At 55.1% G+C, this 21,310-nt stretch overlaps 2 protein-coding genes across 4 annotated transcripts in view; one reads left to right on the forward strand and one right to left on the reverse strand.

The window, feature by feature from the left end:
* On the forward strand, positions 1 to 14,634 carry Lrp3 (LDL receptor related protein 3). Of its 3 annotated transcripts, XR_007974653.1 has the most exons (9): positions 2 to 528; positions 1,554 to 1,601; positions 3,409 to 3,471; positions 8,301 to 8,439; positions 9,542 to 9,756; positions 10,063 to 11,179; positions 11,383 to 11,515; positions 11,797 to 12,850; positions 14,050 to 14,634. XR_007974653.1 is itself a non-coding variant. In XM_052165537.1 (8 exons), exons 1-8 carry the CDS (start codon positions 456 to 458, stop codon positions 12,385 to 12,387), a joined length of 2,379 nt encoding a protein of 792 aa, XP_052021497.1. In that variant the 5' UTR covers positions 2 to 455; the 3' UTR covers positions 12,388 to 13,564. The 3 variants fall into 3 exon arrangements, 2 of the variants coding, with proteins under 2 accessions (XP_052021506.1, XP_052021497.1); XM_052165537.1 differs by lacking the exon at positions 14,050 to 14,634 and having other exon boundaries at positions 11,797 to 13,564; XM_052165546.1 differs by lacking the exons at positions 3,409 to 3,471; positions 14,050 to 14,634 and having other exon boundaries at positions 1 to 528; positions 11,797 to 13,564.
* Slc7a10 (solute carrier family 7 member 10) overlaps positions 13,570 to 21,310 on the reverse strand; it is a 14,652-nt gene continuing 6,911 nt past the window's right edge. Inside the window, exons 2-11 of the mRNA XM_052165559.1 lie at positions 19,178 to 19,382; positions 17,110 to 17,261; positions 16,749 to 16,874; positions 16,525 to 16,678; positions 15,681 to 15,804; positions 15,496 to 15,599; positions 15,148 to 15,244; positions 14,764 to 14,913; positions 14,012 to 14,189; positions 13,570 to 13,723 (exon numbers count right to left, since the gene is read on the reverse strand). Coding sequence (XP_052021519.1) covers positions 13,590 to 13,723; positions 14,012 to 14,189; positions 14,764 to 14,913; positions 15,148 to 15,244; positions 15,496 to 15,599; positions 15,681 to 15,804; positions 16,525 to 16,678; positions 16,749 to 16,874; positions 17,110 to 17,261; positions 19,178 to 19,382 — 1,424 coding nt within the window. The 3' untranslated portion in view covers positions 13,570 to 13,589. The remainder of the gene's footprint in view (positions 13,724 to 14,011; positions 14,190 to 14,763; positions 14,914 to 15,147; positions 15,245 to 15,495; positions 15,600 to 15,680; positions 15,805 to 16,524; positions 16,679 to 16,748; positions 16,875 to 17,109; positions 17,262 to 19,177; positions 19,383 to 21,310) is intronic.

Below are 21,310 nucleotides of genomic sequence, written 5' to 3' on the forward strand. Positions count from 1 at the left end.
GGCGGGCGCGTCACGTGGCTGGCGCGGCGCGGCCTCCCGGCTCCGGGCTTAGGCGAGGGGCCGGCCGGGAGGACGGACGGACGGACAGACCGACGCAGCCTCGTAGGCACCGTGCGGGCGCAGCGCGGGCGGCCCGGCCCGGGGATCGACGGGCAGGGCGCGCCGGGGCATGGGCGCGCCGGAGGTCTCGGTGCGCAGGCCGAGCTGGGCGCGCCGGCCGGGGCTCGGGGCCAGCGGCGGGCTCGGGTCTTCCCTGGCGACCGCCGCTGAGCCCCCGCGGGGCCCGTGACGCCGCGGCCGATGTGGCCCCGCGCGTTGCGGGCCTGCACCGCCGCCGCACAAAGACGCCGCCGCAGCCGCCGCCCGTACCCGGGCCGCAGCCGCCGCTCCAGCCCTAGCCCCAGGCGGAGTCCCGGCCGCAGGGCAGCAGGCGTCCGCGCGCGGCCCGCCCCGGCATGGAGAAGCGCGCGGCCGCGGGGCCGGAGGGGGCGCCGGGAGCCAGGGCGCCGCTCGCAGTCGTCTGCCTGGGTGAGTGGGCCGCGAGGGGCCGGGCGGGGTGGGAGGGCTCGGAGCCTGCACTGCGATGGCTTCCTTGCCTAGGCACCCTTGGGCTGCCGAGGAGGGAGCCTCCCACGACAGCAGGTCCCAGGCCCAGAGCTGGGGCACGAGAACGCTGGTCTTGGGTTTCTGGGGAAGGTTGGGGGGTGGTGGCTCTTCCTGTCGCTTTACAGCCCGGCCTGCCTGAGCCGTGCTCTGGCTTCCAGAGCTGTGGACAAAGGCCTGGACAACTGCTCTCCGAAGAAGGAACCGTTTCCTGCCTGGAGTCCTGGGCAGGCCTGGGAGCTAGCCGAAAGATGGGGACTCAGCAGGGGAGCTGGGGGCGGGAAGGGGGAAGGCAGATGTGAGAACTCATTTTCCCATTGTGTCTTCCCAGACCCAGATGGTCATAGGTCGGTTCATCCCTGATTGGGGATGAGAGTCTGTTCCGGGGAGGACCAAGAACCTGCTAGGACTGGAACCTGGCTCCTTCCTGGACGAGGAAAAAATTCTGTCCACTTTCCCAGAGCCCATTGCAGGAGAGGGGAAGGAAGGAGTTAAATCCCCAACCCACATGGCTCTCTATTTACCTTGATGAAGGAGGGAGGCCCTTGGAAGAGCTGGGTCATTAGGGGACACCCTGTGATATCACTGTTGAGGGCCTAGGAACGTGATGTGACGGGGCTCCCTAGAACCACTGAATTGACAAGTTGTGAGGGGTGTGGGGTAGCTCTTTTCCTTTTAAACTGCAACTCTCATCTGGCCTCCAGGAATAGAGAAGGGTGAGTGTCCGGGAGAGGACGACTGCACAGGCTATGTAAGCTAACCTAAGCAGTGTCGTACATGCCCAGGGTTCCTGCTTCATATGCTGTCGGTGGTCGTGGTGTCTGGGTCCTGTTTGTTGTGTTAGGTCCAGGAGGGCAGCTGTGTTGTCCTGTGTCCACTCCTAGCCCAGACATGGGCCCTGAATTCCAAGAGCTACTGTCCCCTATGACACCTCTTCCTGTCTTCCACAGTGAACCTCTTTCTCACGGGGAGGCTCAGCAGTGCAGTTCCTGCCTTAGGTGAGTAAATCCCTTTTTCCTGCCTGCCCTGGGTTAGCAACCTCTAGGGATGTCTGTACCCCACGGCCAAGGATGGGAAAACTTTTACCTGTGTATTTTTACAGCGTCCCAAAGGAGCTGTTGGTCTTGAGCAAACTTAAATTTAGTGACATTGATTTCTTTGGCAAAATAGGTGAAATGCCAGACTACCTCAAACCTAGCCATTAGGGTCCATTGATGCAATGGCCCAAGATGCTCAGAAGAGATCTGGTGCTCTGTGGCTTGGCACCTGCAAAGTAGCAGATGCCCTGTATGGCTGAGAGATTGTGCCTCTTGTGGGATAAGGGGTTCCTTAGGGACACTGGATGCTCATGTATTAAAATAATACCTAGAGATAATATTAATGGTGCCACAGAGGTCAGTATCATTAAGGAAATAAATCAGACTTTTAAGATGGCACAGGCTTGTAATTCCAGCCACCCGAAAGACTAAGGCGGAAAGGTTGACGTTATCGTCTACCTAGGTTACAGAACGAGTTCAAGGAAAGCCTAGCTAACTTTGTGAGACTCTGTTTAAAGCATTTTTTTAAAGAGCTGGGAATGTCATTCAATAGTAGAGCTCCTACCTAGAATTCCTCAGTGAGGGACTGGGGGTATAGCTCAGTGGTGGAGCCCCTGCCTAGAATTTCCCAGTGAGGGGCTGGGGGCGTGGCTCAGTGGTAGAGCCCCTACCTAGAATCCCTCAGTGAGGGGCTGGGAGCGTGGCTCAGTGGTAGAGCCCCTGCCTAGAATCCCCCAGTGAGGGGCTGGGGGCGTGGCTCAGTGGTAGATCCCCTGCCTAGAATCCCTCAGTGGGGGGCTGGGGGCGTGGCTCAGTGGTGGAGCCCCTGCCTAGAATTCCTCAGTGAGGGGCTGGGGGCGTGGCTCAGTGGTGGAGCACTTGCCTAGCCTGGATTCAAGTCTTAATGGCTTTGGCCAGGCTGACTTAGGATGAGGGGAAGGCAGAAGACCCAGCTTTGACTGAAATCTCCAGGAGAGAGGCAAAACAATCAGGCAAACAGCTCTGACAGCTTAGAATGGCCAGTTTGAGTAATTCTGGAGGTGAATTCTAGGGCAGACTCTGGCGGGCTAGTATCTGAGCCTGGGATGCTTCAGGGCAGAGAGGGCAGTGGCTTGTGTGTGAGGTCGGGAGGATGGTGGATAAGAACACAGCCCTGGATCTCCTGCTCTGCATGTGAAAGGCTTGTTCCAGGTAAGCCACCCTGCAGCAGAGAGGTTGACACAGGGTGTGAAAAGCCGTGGGGAGCCCCGGGTTGGCCTCTTGCCTGGCAGTGTTGGCTGACCATCTGATGGCCATCTTTAAGCTCTCGTCTGGTGTCCAGAGAGGGAAGAGCAGCCATAGATGCTCCTTCTCGGGTGAGGAGGGGCTGCCACTCATTGGAGAACGATTAGTTCCGATGTTGTAAGGTGGGCAACTGAGATAGCCTGCTCTAGCTCTAATATACCAAGTAAACCTCACTGTCTCTTGCTCATTTAGTCAGTATATGGACATCTTCAGCAAACCCTAAAATCATGTTTTAGTGCCAGGTGTGGTGTTGCATGCTTATAATCCTAGTACTGGGGAGGCTGAGGCAGGAGGATTGCAAGTTCCACACCAGCCTGGGCTATACAGAGAGACCCTGCCACAAGAGTAAGCCAAAGGTACAAAAGTTTGAGTAACTAACTGGTAAGAACTTTAAGGCAAGGGCTTCAGGGGGTGTGTGGTCAGCAATGATGTGTGACCCCAAGTCTGGGAACCTGGAACTTGTTTGTTGTCTCTTGTGCCACAGGCAAAGCGGGAGCTACGTGGGGTTTCGGGTTTCAGGCTGCCACTGAGCCCACTGGGACTCAAGGTGGGTAGATCTGTCTGGGGTAGATCTGTCTGTCTGGTGATCACAGGGAGTGTGGGGGAGGGCAGGCGGAGGCGTGGGGGAGACACTCACGAGGGCCAATAGCTCTAGCCATCTAGAAGACTGGGCTTCTGTCCCCCATAATTTTCTCTGTGCCCAGCTCTGTGTTCTGCAGCTGGGCCTCCTCTTCTGACCCAGGCTGGCCCAGGGCCCTGCTGTAGTCAGCACTGACCGCCCCGCCCCGCCTGATGTACTGACCACAAAGGACAGCCCAGTTTCACATCCTGGTTCCAGGAAAGCACTGACTGGGTCAGGTGCCTGGCCAGGGTACAGTGTGGGGAAGCGGGGTGAGAGGAAGACGTTGGTGTCCTGCAGGAGTGAACCAGAGACCGGTCCTTCCTCTGCTGGTGGGTGGCTGGGCATTCTAGATGTGTTCCCCAGGTTTGCAGAAGCGATGCTTCCCACTCCCACTCCTTACTCCCCTCCAGAGGTGGTTGTTCACACACTGATGCCTGTGCATGGTGCCCTTGATTTGGGGAGCTAAAAGCACACCTTGCCTGGCAATGGCAGGTGGTAGGGTGGGTCCTCGTCTCCCTGAACTCCACCTCTGACCCCTCAGACATTGCTGGCCAGCTTCTCCCTGGACTAGCTGACACCTCCCAGCATGGGCCCCATGGCAGAATTTCCAAATACTTTTGGTCTCTTCCTACTGTCTCCAGCCCCTTCTCGGCCCACACCAGGTAGATTTTGGTGCCCCAGCCTATCCCTTGCTCCTTCTGTGTCAGACATTCCCCGGGTCCAAAGACTACCTCACAGGTCCTGCACCACCCCCTTCTTCCCTCTGTGATCCTACGGTAAAGTTCACACTGTCTTCTTCTCAGTTAGGCACTTGGCCACGTGCCTGGGGATGAGGGGAGCCTGGCTTCCAGTTGTCAGGTAGCCCCTGGAAATCAGATCTACAAACTGTGCTGCATCAGGCCTGCCCCTGTCCTCTCAGGAGGATTTGACAGTGCTTTGGATCCACAATTAATGACACGGTATCTTATAAAGCTGCCACCCACTCCTTTCCTACTTTGCCACCGAGAGCTCAGACAATCCATTAGAGTAAAGGCTGGCCTCCACCTAAAGCTCATAGGGACCTCCCTGACACCCAGAATACCCTCAAGGCTCTCTCCAATACCAGCATCTCCCAAACACAGTACTGGGGCTTCTGCTCTGATCATTACCCTTTATGTACCCTGTCAAATCTTCCCTTCCTACAAGACTTTCCTGTAGACTCCTCTGCCCCACTGTTCTGTCCCATTACACGACTGTCTGCCTCAAGATGGTCACTTGCTAAATTTTTTGACCATAGCAAGCAACATGTACTGAAGTCTTATAGATGGGTAAGATGTATCCTTCTACAAGGATACATATGACTATGTGAGTATCCTTCTACAAGGATACATACGGCCATGGGGGGGTATCCTTCAAGGATACATATGGCCATGACAGCTTAGGTCTGAGCTCCAGGGTAGAGATGAAGCTGCTGTCATAGAAAGCTGGGTTTTAGAGTGTGTTGGACAAGCTACACACATCTCCAAGCCTGTTGACACGTGGTATCTAGACAAGAGCCCTTCATGGAGCACCCAGCTTCCAGAGCAGACTGTTCTCTGTCTTGATGTGAGACCCAGGTTGTGGCTGTAGAATTATGGTCTAGTACTCGTGACGGCCCCAGAGAATGAGCAACAGTTAACACTGACACACTGTGGAGGTTATAGATAGAAAAGAGGGTTTGTGGAAAGGTTAGGGGTCTGGCAGTGGCCCAGTCATCCAGACAGACAGGCCACCTGAACCCATAAATGGTCAGATGTGGTCAACAGAGACAGGTGTCTGCCTGAGGCAGGAAGAGAGCAAGGTGTTAATTTAGAACCTTGATCAATTCTATGTATGAGGAAGAGACACCCCCAATCTCATTGGACTCTGCCTATCCAGGAGCCACCCACCCTACACTTCAAGGAGAAACTCGCCAGTTCCCTTCAGGTGGATGCCTAGGTCTCCGCAAGATTCCCTAGTTAGTGGCTTTATCTGCCAGCAGGAGACAGGCCCCGGCCCACCCTGCATGCTCTCTTGAGACCCTGCTTTGCTAGCTTTGCCTCCTGTTTCCTTAGTGAAGCACCTGACATTGGAGAGGCTGCATCCCAGGGCCATGTGTGAGCATCAGGAACGAAGGAACTGGCTCGCACCTCACTGAGCTGGGACTCCTGATGCTATAAAAGACAAAACTCTGAGCATGGCCACCCCCACATTAGGGACAAGGTAGCCTTCCTCCCACCCCCTTTGTTTGCCCTTCTCCTTTCCCTTCTCCTACTTCCCATCTTCCCTCCACACTCAAGTCCCTCTTTCCTCTATCTATCTATCTATCTATCTATCTATCTATCTATCTATCTATCTATCTTTCCTTTCTTTCTTTCTTTCTTTCTTTCTTTCTTTCTTTCTTTCTATCCATCCATCTATTATCTATCCTCTCTCTCTCTCTCTCTCTCTCTCTCTCTCTCACACACACACACACACACACACACACACACACACACACATCTTTTTTCCTTGGGGTCTCATGTAGCTCACGGTGGCCTAAACCTCACTATGTATCTCCAGGCTGGCCTGAAACTCAGGATCCTCCTGTCTTAGTCTCTCCAGTGCTAGCATTTACAGGTGTGTGTCAACACACTTTGCTCAAAGATGCATTTCTGACTTAGCGCTTTAATGCTCTTGTGAACAGAATGGATAGCTAAAAACCCCCATGGTCACAGATGGCAGAGTGATCACACCCCCTTAGGAAGCTCAGGAGGTACTAGACTGACCATCAGTAGTTCGTGCTGGGCACCCACTGAATGCCAGGCATTGTGTTCGTCCCCGGGTATCAGGCCAGAGCATCCAAGCCTGCCCTCCTATGGGGACTTATCATTAAGCAATTTCTGGAACAAGAGGGAGGTCACTATTGTGACAGAGGCTGAGGAGGAAAGGAGGGACAAAGGTTAGGGGCTTCACTGGGGGTGATCTGGTGTGTGGACTTCCCTATGAAGGGGACCTGCAGAGCTGAAGCTGAAAAGGAGTGAGGGGGATAGGGGGAGGGGAACGGTTCTCCCTTCCATGGGAGGGATCTTGGGCATGAGGGAAGCAAGGGTAGAGGAGATATGAGGCGGTTTGTTAGACAAGCAAACATGTCTTCTTCCTAAGAGATCGAGATGCACAGGATTGGAGCGAGGTCCCCCTGCAGCAGAGTCAGGCCACAGCGTGAGAGAATGCAGTTTCAGAGGCAACATGACAGATGCCTGTAGTGGAAGGATGAGGACGCAGGCTTGGAGAAAAGAGTCATCCCTTGCTTCCCGAGCCTCGCCCTTCCATTTGTAAAGTGGGCCTAGCCCTTGTGGCAGGTTGGATAAGAGAAATGTTTCAGCATCATGTCAGGGATGTCACCAAGTGTAAGGGTGCGCTGCCTGGCCGTGGGAGAACCCGTACAGCAGGGCAGGTGTGGGGTCTCTCACTCATGATGGCTAATGAGCCTCGATGTGGCATACAGCCAAAACTCTATAAATGCTTGTGAACTCAGGACCTGCAGTAAGAGGCTGAGCCCACCAGGGGATCAGGAGGATCCTGCCCCAGCCACTTGCCTGCTGTGTGCCTGGGGACTCATTTACCCTCTCTGGACCTCCATTCCTTTATCTGATCAGGGCATCTACCTCCAGTGTTTCGTTACATATATTTACACAAAATCCCAAATTTTAAATAAAAAAAAAAGATTTGTTTTGTACTTTTGTGTGTGTGTATGTCTGGACAGGAGGGGCTGTACACATGTGTGCGGGAGGTCAGAGCAGGGCATTAGATCCCTGTAGCTGGAGTTACAGGTAGTTATGAGTTGGCCATTGTAGGTGCTGGGAACCAAACACTGGTCCTCTAAAATACTGAGCCATCTCTCCAGCCCCAATACCAACTTCATTCAAGGTGAAATGAGACCCAGACTGCACTTGCAGCCACATCTGGACATCACCATCTCCCCTTCTGTTACCAGGGATTCTGTATAAATTCTGTGTGCTTTCATCCCCAACCTGGGAGCTCCGCAGGGAAGATTTTCAGTCTTGCTTATTTCTGCCTGTTATGTTTGCTTGGTGCATAGTAGATGTCCAGTAAATATGTATCAGGTGACCAAGCCCCTCTTTTCCCTGGGGCTCTGCCATTTTAAAATATTTATTTATTTAATTTTATGTGCATATGTGTGTGTCTGAGCATATGTTTATGCACTATGTGGCTGCAGGGCCCATGGAGATCAGACGAGGGAATGGATCTCCTGGAACTGGAGTTATAGATGGTTGGGAGCAGTTGTGTTGGTGCTGAGAATTGAACCCGGGTCGTCTGCAATAGCATCAAGTGCTCTTCATCACATACCCATCTCTCCAGCATCCCTGGGGGTGTGTTCCACATGGGTGTATGGGAACTCTAATTAACAGCTGTGCCAAAGACCTATGCGCAAGGCATCCACTAAGCTGAGATCTTGAGACCTCACATTGCATGTGAGATGCCAAGGGGAATTAAAAGTGTCTTGCTCTTGTCCCTGCTGAGATAGGGGCAGGACACGGGCTGGATGCACAGGATCAAGACTCCATCCAGAATACCACAAGAATAGGGCTACACTGTCTTAAGTCTGGAGGGTTCCTCCTTGAGTCACACACACACACGGCTACCATGGCTGGCTGGGCTTAGTGGAAACGTGTGTTCAAGCCACGAGCAGGGGCACCTGCATGAAACCAGCCTCCTACCCAAAGGTGACATTTCTCAGCCTTCTCTCCCAACAGCTGCCTGCAGTGGGAAGTTGGAACAGCACACTGAGCGGCGAGGGGTTATCTACAGTCCAGCCTGGCCCCTCAACTACCCTCCAGGGACCAACTGCAGCTGGTACATTCAAGGGGACCGTGGTGACATGATCACCATCAGGTAAGGAGAGCATCTCTGGGACTGCACACGCGTGTATGCCTAGCAGGTGCAGAGGGCACACACATGGGTGTGGACAGATGTACTGTGTATGACGGGTATGTGTATGTCTAGGTGTGAGGACACAGTTAGGAACAGGCACCTGAGAGACCTGTGTGGTCATGTGTGAGCTGTAAGCGTGGGTGTGCATGTGAGCATGTGACTGTTTAATTGAACGCTTCCTTGGTCTGGTACTCTGAGCTGGGTTCTTTCTCAAGAAAGATTCTTTCTTTTTGGTCCACAAAAGGGAGCCTTGGGAGCTGGCGGGTGAAGTCTGGCTGCTTGAGGTAGCAAAGGTTTCTGTCCTCTACCCTGCAGGAGGATCTTGAGGCTAGGGTGGCATGGAGCCCAGGTCAGGGTTTCTGCAAGGACCTCAGGTGGCCCATTGGGAAGGGAGCTGTAGGTGTAGGCAGGGGGAAGCAGAATGAGGTGCAAGAGGGTGTCACTGAAGAGAGAAACCCTGACTTAGGTGGTCACGGGGACATATGGCTAGGGGGTTGCCATCGGTTCTGTCTGCCATACTTCTAAATGCTGAAATCCAGAAGCCCGCCTCGCCCTCCAGGTCTAATGACTCTGTAGCTCTAAAGGGCAGGAATGCCATGGGCCCGCTCTGGTTGCTATTGCGTGTTTTGCCCAGCTCTGGTACTAATGCTTCACCTGGGCAACCTGTGGTCACCAAGCTAGCAGCAGCAAGTAACCTCAAGGGCAGAGCCCCTCCTTCAGGGCACAATCCCGGGAGTTTGTGCTATCCAGTTGACTCTGGATGAGAGGGATCGCAGTCTTTGGCCACTGCCCTTTAGGGGAAACTGTCAGAGGGGTCCTGACCCTCTGCATGCTAGAGGGTCAGGGGGCTGTTCATGAGCGGGACTGATGGATGCTGCCCACGGATGCCGTGACACCTCGTGGAGCTGCCTTTGGACCCTGGGGTGGAGACAGAGCCAGGCGATTTGGGAGATAAAAGGAGGGCTGTTAGGTGGGACAGAGCTCCAGCTCGGCTGCTATTGGCCAGTCCTGGCCATGAGGACCCTGCCTGCCTACCCATCCCTGCGATCCCCTCTGCCTACAGTTTCCGAAACTTTGATGTAGAGGAGTCTCACCAGTGTTCCCTCGACTGGCTCCTGCTGGGCCCAGCAGCTCCTCCTCGGCAGGAGGCCTTCCGCCTCTGCGGCTCAGCCATCCCACCGGCCTTCATCTCTGCCCGTGACCACGTCTGGATCTTCTTCCACTCAGACGCCTCCAGCTCCGGCCAGGCCCAGGGCTTCCGCCTCTCCTATATCCGAGGTGATGCCCGTAAGGTCCTCCACTAGCCCCAGTTCTCTGCAAGGGCCCCTTTACCAGCCCTGCTAATCCTAAGATGGGGGTGAGTCTGATTCTGGTGATGCGTCATTGACCCCACTTTGTTGGACGAATCTGTCCTCAGCCCCAGCTCAACTGAGATATTGAACCTAGCCTTTTACCCATGAGCCTCTGCCCCATAGGTGGCCCCGCCTCTCTGTACAGAGGCCCAGCTGGGATTGAACCGATTTGCCTGCTCCCAGCCTCATACCAGGTGCTGGAAGGAGGCTCATCCTGCCTCTCTGTCTCCAGGGAAGCTGGGCCAGGCATCCTGCCAGACAGATGAGTTCCGCTGTGACAACGGTAAATGCCTGCCTGGTCCTTGGCAGTGTAACATGGTGGATGAGTGTGGAGACGGCTCGGATGAGGGTAACTGTTCAGCGCCTGCCTCGGAGCCACCCGGCAGCCTGTGCCCCGGGGGCACCTTCCCCTGCAGCGGAGCCCGCTCCACACGCTGCCTGCCGGTGGAGCGGCGCTGCGACGGCACACAGGACTGCGGCGACGGCTCTGATGAGGCTGGCTGCCCCGACCTAGCATGTGGCCGGCGACTGGGCAGCTTCTACGGTTCCTTCGCCTCTCCAGACCTGTTTGGAGCCGCCCGTGGGCCTTCGGACCTTCACTGCACATGGCTGGTGGACACGCAGGACCCGAGGCGCGTGCTGCTGCAGCTGGAGCTGCGGCTGGGTTATGATGACTATGTCCAGGTGTATGAAGGCCTGGGCGAGCGTGGGGACCGTCTGCTGCAAACGCTTTCCTATCGCAGCAACCACAGGCCCGTGAGCCTGGAAGCAGCGCAGGGCCGCCTCACTGTGGCCTACCATGCTCGCGCTCGCAGTGCTGGTCACGGTTTCAATGCCACATACCAGGTGAAGGGCTACTGCCTCCCGTGGGAGCAGCCGTGTGGGAGTAGCAGCGAGGGAGATGACGACGCCACAGGGGAACAGGGTTGCTTCTCAGAGCCACAACGCTGTGATGGCTGGTGGCATTGTGCAAGCGGCCGGGATGAGCAGGGCTGTCCAGCATGCCCTCCGGACCAGTATCCCTGTGAGGGTGGGAGCGGCCTGTGCTATGCGCCAGCCGATCGTTGCAACAACCAGAAAAGCTGCCCCGATGGCGCCGATGAGAAGAACTGCTTTTCCTGCCAGCCGGGCACCTTCCACTGTGGTACGAACCTGTGCATCTTTGAGACGTGGCGCTGTGACGGTCAGGAGGACTGCCAAGATGGCAGCGATGAGCATGGCTGTCTGGCTGCCGTGCCCCGCAAGGTCATCACCGCCGCCCTCATTGGCAGCCTAGTATGCGGACTGCTGCTTGTTATTGCCCTAGGCTGTGCCTTCAAACTCTACTCCCTGCGCACGCAGGAGTACAGGTGGGCACCCCGTGGTGGCCTGGAGCCCCGGTTCTTCTGTTTCCCTGGAGAAAATCTCACCACATGCCAGGCTGTGGGTTGGGTCATCCCGATACAGGAGGACTGTTTGTGTGTGCATGCAGGGGTCCGGATGGAGGGCTGGGGTCCCCGGAGCCTGCTCTTACCTTATCCTATCATGCTTCCCTTCTGCCCGCTGCTTTCAGGGCCTTTGAGACCCAAATGACACGCTTAGAGGCAGAGTTTGTGCGGCGCGAGGCGCCCCCTTCCTACGGCCAGCTCATCGCACAGGGCCTCATCCCTCCGGTTGAGGATTTCCCTGTCTACAGTGCATCCCAGGTGAGCCTCCATAAGTGTGACTGGGGGCCCCATAAGGCCCTGGTTTCTTCCCCGCTGGACCTCGGAGAGCCCCCAAGACCAGCAGGCCTAGGGGCAAGCGAGAGCTAGGGTGTTTGGAGCTGGGGAAGGGAATACGGTCGGGGGGAGGGTGTATGGGGGCGCGGGGGGGGGGGGAGGAATTGAGCACAGATGAGTCCCTGGCCTAGAAGGGGATATGCTGAAGGTTGTTCCATCGTTCGTGAACGGCCTAGTCCCTACCTTAGCTGCTCCCACACCCTCAGGCTTCAGTGCTACAGAACCTTCGCACAGCCATGAGACGACAGATGCGCCGGCATGCCTCCCGCAGGGGGCCGTCTCGTCGCAGACTGGGCCGCCTCTGGAACAGGCTCTTCCACCGGCCACGGGCACCTCGAGGCCAGATCCCACTGTTGACCGCCGCTGCACGAACCTCACAGACCGTTCTGGGTGATGGGCTCCTCCAGGCAGCACCAGGGCCTGTCCCAGAGCCCCCAGCGCCCAATACAGACACGGGCAGTCCCAGGGAGCCTGGAGATGGGCCTCCTAGTGGCTCTGGCCATGCGCCAGAAGTGGGGCCTTCAGTGCCACCCCCACCCTTGAACCTGCGAGACCCAGAGTACAGGCCAGAGGACAAGGAGAGAAAGGCCTGTGTGGACCCTCTGGAAGACAGCCCGGCACCTGTGGACACGCCTCCAGAGCCCTGCTTGGCACAAGACCCCCATCCCCAGACTCCCATTGCCAGTGGCACCCAAGATCCCCACTCAGCAGAGCCACTGGGGGTCTGCAGGAGCCCTCCACCAACCTGCTCCCCAATATTGGAGGCTAGTGATGACGAGGCCCTGCTGGTCTGCTGACCCACTGGACATGCTGGTGACTGCCACAGCCCCGCTTTGGAACCAGGGAATACACAGTCATTTCTACCCAGCCTCTGCATTCATTTTTACAGAGACCCACCTAGCAGCCCCAGTGAAGGCCCTGGGTGCTCAGTCGGTGGTCTACCTCTGCAATCCTATTGCTCTGAATGGCTACGTCGCTGGCAGGGGCTTCAGGGGGGTTGGCCTGGGAAAGAGGGTGGAGCATTGAGACCAGCATGAGCACAGCCCTCGGAGTCTCACAGCAAATTGCTCTCTGCCACACTAATCTGGGGATTCATTTCCAGAAAAGCAGGAGAGCCAGAAGCAGGCTTTCCGGAATGTTTTCTGTGGCTTCCCAGTTCATTCACCCTGCAGTGGCACCAGCTGTCCATCCTCAGAACTGTGCCAGGAGCTGTGGTTGAGGCCCGAAAAGGCCACAGGGAGGGGTTGGACCTCATTCATGGTGAGTGCTATATCCACCCTTCCATACAGGGCCCCTGGGGAAGATGGCTTCTGCCCCAGCCTAGTGCCGATGGTGGCAGCTTGGGCTTGGCTGGGCAGGGCCAGTCCCCAAGTGTCATGGTAAGGCTAAAAGTATGAGATAGGATGACCATGAGAGAGGCTGTTCCATGCCTTCTCAGGAGACAGAAGCCAAGTTACTGGCTGACAATGGAAACAACCATCCTGTCCTGCCTCAAAGACTCAGTTTCCCCACCTGAAGCCAGGGCTGTGCTATCAGAAGTAGTAGCATTCACTCTGGAGATTTATGGGAAGGACAGTAGTCACAGCTGGGGATTTCTGGGTTCTCCTGGGTCGCTGAGTCGTAGATGGAGCCTCGCTGTCTCCTGTGGGCCCCATGGAGGTAGTCTCTGGTTCAACCAGCAAAACCCACTAGGGCTGAAAACCTCCTAAATAGCACCTTCCCAGCTAGCAGCCCACATACCGCGCTGAGGCATGTCTCCACGGACTCCCCTTGCACACAGCAACAACCAGCCCTGTTTATTTACAGGTGTTTCTGGAGAAGCTAGCAGGGCATTGCTAAGGCAGGAAGACCGACCCCAGTGGCCAGTCCCTTACAATAGGCCTCTAAGGGTCAGACCTTTTTTTTTTTTTCAGAAAAAAATTGAAAACAAAACAAAACACAAACCCCTTCTCAATAAACAACATGTAAACAGAATCAGCTGTTCCAGTCTCTACAAGGCTCATTGTGTCTTCAAAGGCTTGTCCGTGATGGGCAATGGGGAAGGCTGGCCCATGGGGCCATTTTCCTCCTCCTCCAGGGAGCCCTGGGGGTAAACCACGAAACACAGCTCCTGGCACCAGCGTGTCATAGACTCTAGGAACAGACAGACAGGACAGAGAGATAGACCATGGCGGGGCGTGAGGTGGGAGGGGGCGATCCTTTAAGACAGGGATGATCCTAACTCCGGATACCTCCCCTGGGCAGGGAGTCGCTTCCTTTGCAGATGGATCCTAGCCACATCTGAATGTAGCAGGAAGCTTTGAGGGAAGTCACTGGGTCTTGCATCACCAGCCAAGCTGGTAGAAGGCCCTTGCTCTGGGGTGGGATCGTAAGTCATAGCCACCTCTGCCTACAAGAAGCAGGGTGGCAAGACCCTCTCACCTGTGAATCTGTGTACACACTTTGGTTTGCTTCTCCAGAATACTCCCAGGAAAAAGATGGGGACCCCAGTGAGTATAATGATGATGCCGACCCCACAGACCATGGGCTCCGAGATGAAGCTGAAGACCAGTAAGAATGCCCAGAACACCAAGTACACAACAGGAATGAGGAGGTTCACCTATCGGAGAAAGGATGAACAGGAGCACCAGGCAGCAGCACCCTAGTTCTCCTGCCACCCAGGGGATCAGAGGCACTTCCTCCATCTCCTTGGAATGGGGCCTCTGAGCTGGCCCTTCTGGTAGCTAGCTACCCAGTGTACTGACGAGCAATTCCTGGGTTGACCAGTTGGCCAAACTGCTGAGACTGTCTATTTGAGCAGTGCTGGATTGTCTGTAACAGTTATACACAGAAAGCTGTTTCCATTTGGCTGCAGCTCAACTATTTTTCCATGCTTCACATTTCAGGCAATCTTCAGAATTTATATACAGATGGGAAGCTTTTCTGTCACCCTTTCATGTGGGATTCTGAGAATACCAGGCTCTGTGATTGGCAGTATGTGACCTTAGTCTCATTGTCCCTGTCTGTGAACTAGGGATATTAAAAGCACTTGCTTCCTGGGGTTAGAGGAGAGAATATGTTAGTGGGTGGAAAGCCCCACACTCTGCAAATGCTGTAGTCCATTGTCATCGTCACCTATATCTGCCTCTAGTGCTCAACTTGGATGAAGATGGCCCTGTTATTTCCAGCCTCACCTTAATGGGCCTGTGGAGTGCCGGCCGCCTCCAGCGCAGCACAAGCAGGCCCAGGATAGTGACTCCGTAGCAGAGGTAGTTGATGAAGGACACATAGTTGATGAGTGTGTATGTGTCACCCACGAGCATGATGACCGCTGTGGCCCCGCACTGGGAGAGGACCAAGGGCTGACAGCTGGCCTCTCACCTGCTTCTGGCCATCCCTGGAGGCTGCTCTGGGCTTTCCCACTCAGGTCAGGAGGTCAGGAGGTGAGTCCCAGCCCATCCCCACCCTCCATGGCTCATCTACCATAATCAGGAATAAGGTTTGGCCATTATCCCCCAAACCGCCATTGCTAGGTGTCCTTGGCTCCGTGCACTAGCTGGTCGGGCTTCCCAACTTACACAGACAAGGAGGGCAGGGATTGGGGTGCAGCGTCTGACATGAATCATGGCCAGAAAGCTGGGTAAGTGTCCCTCTCGGGCTCCAGAGAAGCATAGCCTAGGCACAGGGAAGGAAATGGATAAGGGGCAGAGCCTGGCCCTGAGGCTTCTCTGCTGCTTTCTAGAGCCCAGCTGTCATGCTGACCTCTGCCCTTCAGGCCCTACCAGCTCTCTTCCTCATGTAGTCTGCCTCCTGGCTTTCTTTACTTCATGATTAGGATCAGACATTTGTCCCTAGCATGGTGCGCATACAGCAAGACATTTGCCTTCTCACCTATACCCTCCTCTCCCCTTCCTCAGACCAGTCACCTGGATGAGGTGAACAGGTAGCCATTGATCCCTCCAAAAGTAGAGAGTGCCACAGAGACAGGCATGACCCACGAAAAGTAGCCCAACAACTTCTCGCCGAAGGTCTGCATGGGCACAGAAGAGAGGCCGAGTGTGAGGCTGGGCTTGGGGTAGGGGGTGCAGAGAGAGCTGAGGTCTCCACTCACCACAGCCACTGCGTTGGAGGACAGCAACTCCTCGGGGGACATAGCAGTGAAGTAGGCGACATTGGTGAATGTGTACACGAAGGTGACCAGTGGGATGGAAATGAAGATGGCTCGAGGTAGGTTCCTGGGGACAGAGATTGGAGTGTCAGCGACGATTCCTGGTGCAAAGATGGAGGTTGTGTACAGTGAGGGGACCTTGAGGACTCATCTACATCTGCCCAGGGGGCGGACAGAGACATATTGCTCCTCTGCTTTGCCCCCAAACCCCTGTCTAAGCACCAGCTAACAGAAGGAGGGGACAGATGAGGGCTGAGGCCACCACTGGGATGGGGACACGTCATCTCCTGAGGGCAGGATCTAATTAATGTCTGGACAGAGACAAAAACAAAACAAAATAAAACAAAAACAACAACAACCAAAAACGTGTGCAGCCAGGGTTAGCCTAGAAAATCTCCCAGATGCCTTCAGAGCTCATTCCTCAGGTCTGAGGACTCCCTGGAGATTCTCCACCTGCCCCCCTCCCCCACAGCAGCCATTGTCCCTGTCACAGTCCCTGGCTGAGCATCAGATGGAATATCACAGGTCCTATTCTTCAGAACCATGTTGTGTGCATATGGGTAATTTTGAGCCAGATGTAAATCACTAAACACAGCAGGAAAATGATAGTCATGTCTTTCTGAGGCCCCACAAGGGGCCCAGTCGCAACTGCAGACAGGGAAGAGCACGACTATGGGACTCTCTTTTGAGGCTCTTGTCATGACAGCGAGTGTGGTCAGCGGATGCCCACAGATCTGAACTTCACAGATCTGTGAGGACAACTGCTTTGAGTGGGTGCTTCACTCACTTGCGAGGGTCAACCAGCTCCTCGGTGACATAGTTAAGGAAGTTCCAGCCACTGAAGGCAAAAGAGCCCTGGAGGAAAGCCAGGGCTAGGTGACCCACAGACGGTGTCATCCAGAAGGCGAAGGCATTGGTGGGTCTCAGCTCTTCAAAGTGTCCTGGGGAGTCCAGACGTCAGGGGTTAGCACAGTCTCCCGAGTCTCTCCGGTGATCCCACCCCGGTTCTACCTTGGAAGATCTGGACAAAGCCAACGGTGATGATGAGAGACAGCGCCAGCAGCTTCCCGCCAGTGAAGATAACCTGGATGCGCGTGGCCCAGCGTACGCTCGAGCTGTTCACCCATGTCAGGAGCACTGGAGAAGGAAGGGGTGTGGGGACCTGAGGCGGAGCCCCTCATGGTGGCCCATCGCCGGATCTAGGCTGGGGAACAGCCTCTGCAGCAGCCAGAACCCTGGGTCTCAAGGTTGATGTTACAGGTGGTAGCAGCTAGAAGCTCTATCTCCCCTTTCTTCCCAGAAGAGTGGACGGAGAATATCATGGGGGAGGGGCATCCAGCTGCTGTGGGGACAGGGGCTCAGGGACACTCACTCAGGCAGGCCATGGAGAGTACTCGAGAGGCTGTGGCTGGGGGGATGCAGTCGGGGAAGACAGGCTGAAGCACATAGTTGGAGAAGGTCATGGAGATGACAGCCAGGCTGGTGGGGTACATGATGAGGACAGCACTCCAGAGCAGTAGGAATCTGTGAGCAATCAAGGGCCAGCATGACACAGGCACACCCCTTGCCTGCTCCAGATGTGAGCATCTGGGATGGACAGATGAGGATCAGCCTCCAAGAGCTGCTGAGCTACCAGAGGCTGGGGAGGTGGCGATCAGAACAATTGGGACTGACACCAGGCTGCTCCCTGAGCCCAGCCATCACGCTGTAGCATTGTCTAGGGCTCTCGGGCACTTTGTGGTTTAACATGGTTGATTCTGGGCAACGTTTCTGCCTTGATTTTCAAAGAAGAGTGATGTATGTCCTTTATATCACTATCCCTTAGGTATATACTCAGACTGCCTTTATCCAGATAGGGGATCCTGCCTGCACCCTCGGGGGTGATGTTAGCTCTTAGTTCTTAAAGGGAGGAGTCCCCGGGACATGCCTCTAGCTCCTCACCTTCCATCTGTGGCCATGTCTCCTACTCCACCCCCCTTCTGCATAGCCCAATCCCCTGGCTTCTCAGGCATTACAGATCAATAGTCCATCCATGCCTTCTGCCCACCTTGCGTCTTCTGGCTGCCCTCGAAGTGGAGTCCAGGGCCCTTTCTCCCCTTCTCTGGGTGTTATTTCCAGGTCCACAGTATAAAGACCTGTCTGAGCACCTCCTTCAGTTTGCCACAAACTCCCATAATAATACAAATCTTACCCCAAAGAATCCCCTTCTCTATTACTGAGACCATCATCGATAGAGCCCCTAAAATGTGACAGTGGGTGTCACCCCACTGCACCCACCTGATCCTCACGACACATCGGCCACCATGTCCTCCTGGGTTAGGCTGTTAAATGAGTGGGTTAGGTTATGATCTTACGAATCCTCATTGAACCTGTTTGGACAACTACAGCAGCTTCGATCCCTCCATCTCGTGAACTCTGCTGTGAACACTGCTGTGTTACCCATAGCGGAAAGACTCCTGGCCCAGGCCACCGCAGCCTCTGAGTGAGCAGACACTCAGGACCCGGAAAAGAGCCTCACTTTGCCGAAGGGGCGTATCTTTCTTGCAAGGCTGTGTAAATGGCGGCTCCCTACATGGTATGCGCCCCATTCTGCGGCATGGGCCAAAGCTTATGACTTTCACCAAGCCCTCAAAGCAGGGGCCTTTTAGCTTGAATACCATTTGAGGGATTGTTCTGCTCTGTGAAAAACTTGACGTCGGGTGCAATATGTGTGTGTGTGTGTGTGTGTGTGTGTGTTCCCCAGCTCAAAGCGGGTGAATTACACGGGAGGACAGTAGAGACTCTCCTTACCTGAATACTAATATCTAGTGGCTGCCGAGAGTAAGAGTGCCCCTCCCTCCATAATCGCCCCAAGGGGAGCAGAGCTGAAAAGGAGACCCGTTTAAAAGGCGACCTAGGACTGGAAGCACTGCTGTGGGCAAACCTCTGGTCCCAGTGAAGAGGTACATGAAGAAGGATTGTGAGTTTAAGAAGCTGCTTGGGTTACATGGTAAGACTGTCCCAGAATACCCAACCCAGTAAGAGAAAATAGGAAGATAAACTAAAGTCAAAGGAACTCAGAGAGAGCAAGGGTCTAACTCAGTGGTTCTCAACTTGGGGGATCACGACCCCTTTAGGGGCCAAATGATCCTTTCACAGGGCCCAAGTATTAGATAGCCTATGTATCCGATATTTATGTACTATGATTCATAACAGCAGCAAAATTACAGTTATCAAGTAGCAAGGAAATAATTTATGGTTGGGGACCATCACAGCATGAGGAACTGTATTAAATGGTCACAGCATTAGCACTGGTCTAACTGAGACCAGAGAAATGGAATGGGCATCAGGGCTGCCCACTAGCTGTGGAAGCTGCCAGATACCCCCAACCACTTCATCCACTGACCCCCCACTCCATAGCAGAGAGAACATCTCTGGCCCTGCCAGAGCGCCACACTCACCCAGCCAGGCCCCCGAAGATCTCAGTGACATAGGCGTAGTCCCCACCAGACTTGGGGATGGCGACGCCCAGCTCTGCATAGCAGAGAGAGCCCAGAGCGGTCACGCCCCCACCCAGGACCCAGACGAAGAGGGCCAAACCCACGGAGCCCGAGTGTTCCAGGACACCCTTGGGGGAGATGAAGATGCCTGAGCCAATGATGTTTCCTGTGGAGAGAGACGGGCGTGTGAGACCGGAGCACCGTCAGGAGCTCAGGCCTCCTGACAGGAGGAGGATCGAGCCTGGCTGATCCCTGGAGGAGCACAGGCCGGTGATCTGGAGGCACGGGACGGCTGTCACTGAACCTCTCAGATCTGGGCAGACCCTTTCTAGCATCACCATGGGCTTTTCTCTATGTCTGGCATGGGGAGTGGCGTTTGCCTGGTAGCCAGGCCCACTGCCAGAGTGAATTCTTGCATTCCTTTACTCCTTGGCTCCCACTCCAGGTGGCAGCGAGATGCAGCAGGTGTTTGAACAATGGCAGAGTAGGCACTGTTGTGTAATCCACCTAGCCTGGGCTAGGGTCCTCTGTTCCCCTCCCACCTCCTGGCCAGAGCTGGCCTTCCACAGCAAGACCTTGACCACCTGTCTTATCCACCTGCCCTTCTCCTATTGGCCAAACTCGGAGCAGCTTTTCCTCTTTTCCCACCAGCCCATGGACACAGAGCCCCCACCCACCCACCCACCCTCCCACCCAAGGCCTTGTTTCCTTGTGTTGTTAACGTGTTTAGGTAAGGGTCAGTGGGCTGAGGGAGGGACATGGGTACTAATAGCTATCAGCAGCCATCATGGTACGGTTGGTACAGGCCGTAACAGAGATTTGTGTCCCACCTGGTGTTTGGACACAGATTGCTGAGCCTTTATGAAATGCGAAACCCTACCCGGGGCATAGAACCTTTGGGCTCGCCCACTCTCCTTTTCAAGCTGGTCTGTAAACTGGTCTACGGTAAAGGCTCCAAGAGGTGCAGGCACTGAGTGTGCAGCTGGCTCACAGCGTGGCATCTTTACCGGGAACCCTCACAAGCAGGTTCTGAGGGCACTGCCCTTGCTGAGCTCTGGGTCCTGCAGCAGAGGTCAGTAGGTGCACAGGTATCCTGCAATAATACCCAGGCATGGGCCTGCCCTGCTCTGTCTGCTGAGAAGCCCTAGGTGAAGCGGATGCCGGGAATCTCATTCATTCCAGGGTCTGCTCTGCAGATGCAGTGGACCAGACCCCTTCCCAGACACCCAGAGCCCTCAGTGGTTTACTCTATGGAAGGGTGGATGATGCCTTTGCTTGGGCACCAAATAGCCCTTCCAGAACTTTGCCAGTTTCCCTTTGCATGAAGCCTGCCATTCTTCACTCCTTCACAGACATCCACGCCAGGGATGAACAGAACCTTCTGTTTTCACCTCACAAATGAGGAACCGACAGCCTTTGCGCCCACACCTGGAGGCCGCATGGGACATCATGCTGAGGGTTCATCTGATCGTGTGCTCGGCACCTGCAGTGAGCACCCGTGTAGGACAGAGGGGAGCAAGGGCAGGTGCCCTCCGTACCTATTAGTGAGGGTTCCTGGCAAAAATGCCACGCTGTGACCCAGATGAAGGCTCAATGCCTGCAACTCCCTGAGCTGTTACAGTAGGCCATTTTATAGACCAGTCTGGAAAAGGGAGTTGGCGAGCCCAGAGGCACTAAACCCGTTTCACATTCTGTAACTGACATCAGAGGGTCAGCAGTCTGTGTCCAAACCCCAGGATGTGCACACAGGAAAGCATGCCAGAGTCACCGACGATATGAACGAAAGAGCCAGCACTGGTGGGGCCAGCAGCTCAGCCCCAGCCTAGTAGGGCAGTGTGTGCATGTGCATGTGAGTGTACATGTGAGTGTGTGAGTGTGTGTCCATGTCCATGAGTGTGTGCTCATGGGTATGTGTGAATGTGCATGTGTGTACTTGGGTGTGCATATGAGTGTGTGTGTGTGTGTGCATGTGTGTGCGCACACGTGCATATGTATGTGTGTGTGCGTATGAGTGTGTGCATGTGTGTGCATGCACGCATATGTATGTGTGTGTTGTGCATGTGTGTGCACGTACGCATAAGTATGTGTGTGTAT

Source organism: Apodemus sylvaticus, chromosome 1 (genome assembly GCF_947179515.1).
Source record: "Apodemus sylvaticus chromosome 1, mApoSyl1.1, whole genome shotgun sequence".
Lineage (NCBI taxonomy): Eukaryota > Metazoa > Chordata > Mammalia > Rodentia > Muridae > Apodemus > Apodemus sylvaticus.

Bases quoted from the DNA above. Each gene is read 5' to 3' on its own strand.
- Lrp3 (XM_052165537.1), top strand. From the start codon at position 456: ATGGAGAAGCGCGCGGCCGCGGGGCCGGAGGGGGCGCCGGGAGCCAGG. The intron at 529-1,553 runs GTGAGTGGGCCG...TGTCTTCCACAG, and splicing joins GCTCGCAGTCGTCTGCCTGG to TGAACCTCTTTCTCACGGGG. The intron at 1,602-3,408 runs GTGAGTAAATCC...CTTGTGCCACAG, and splicing joins CAGTGCAGTTCCTGCCTTAG to GCAAAGCGGGAGCTACGTGG.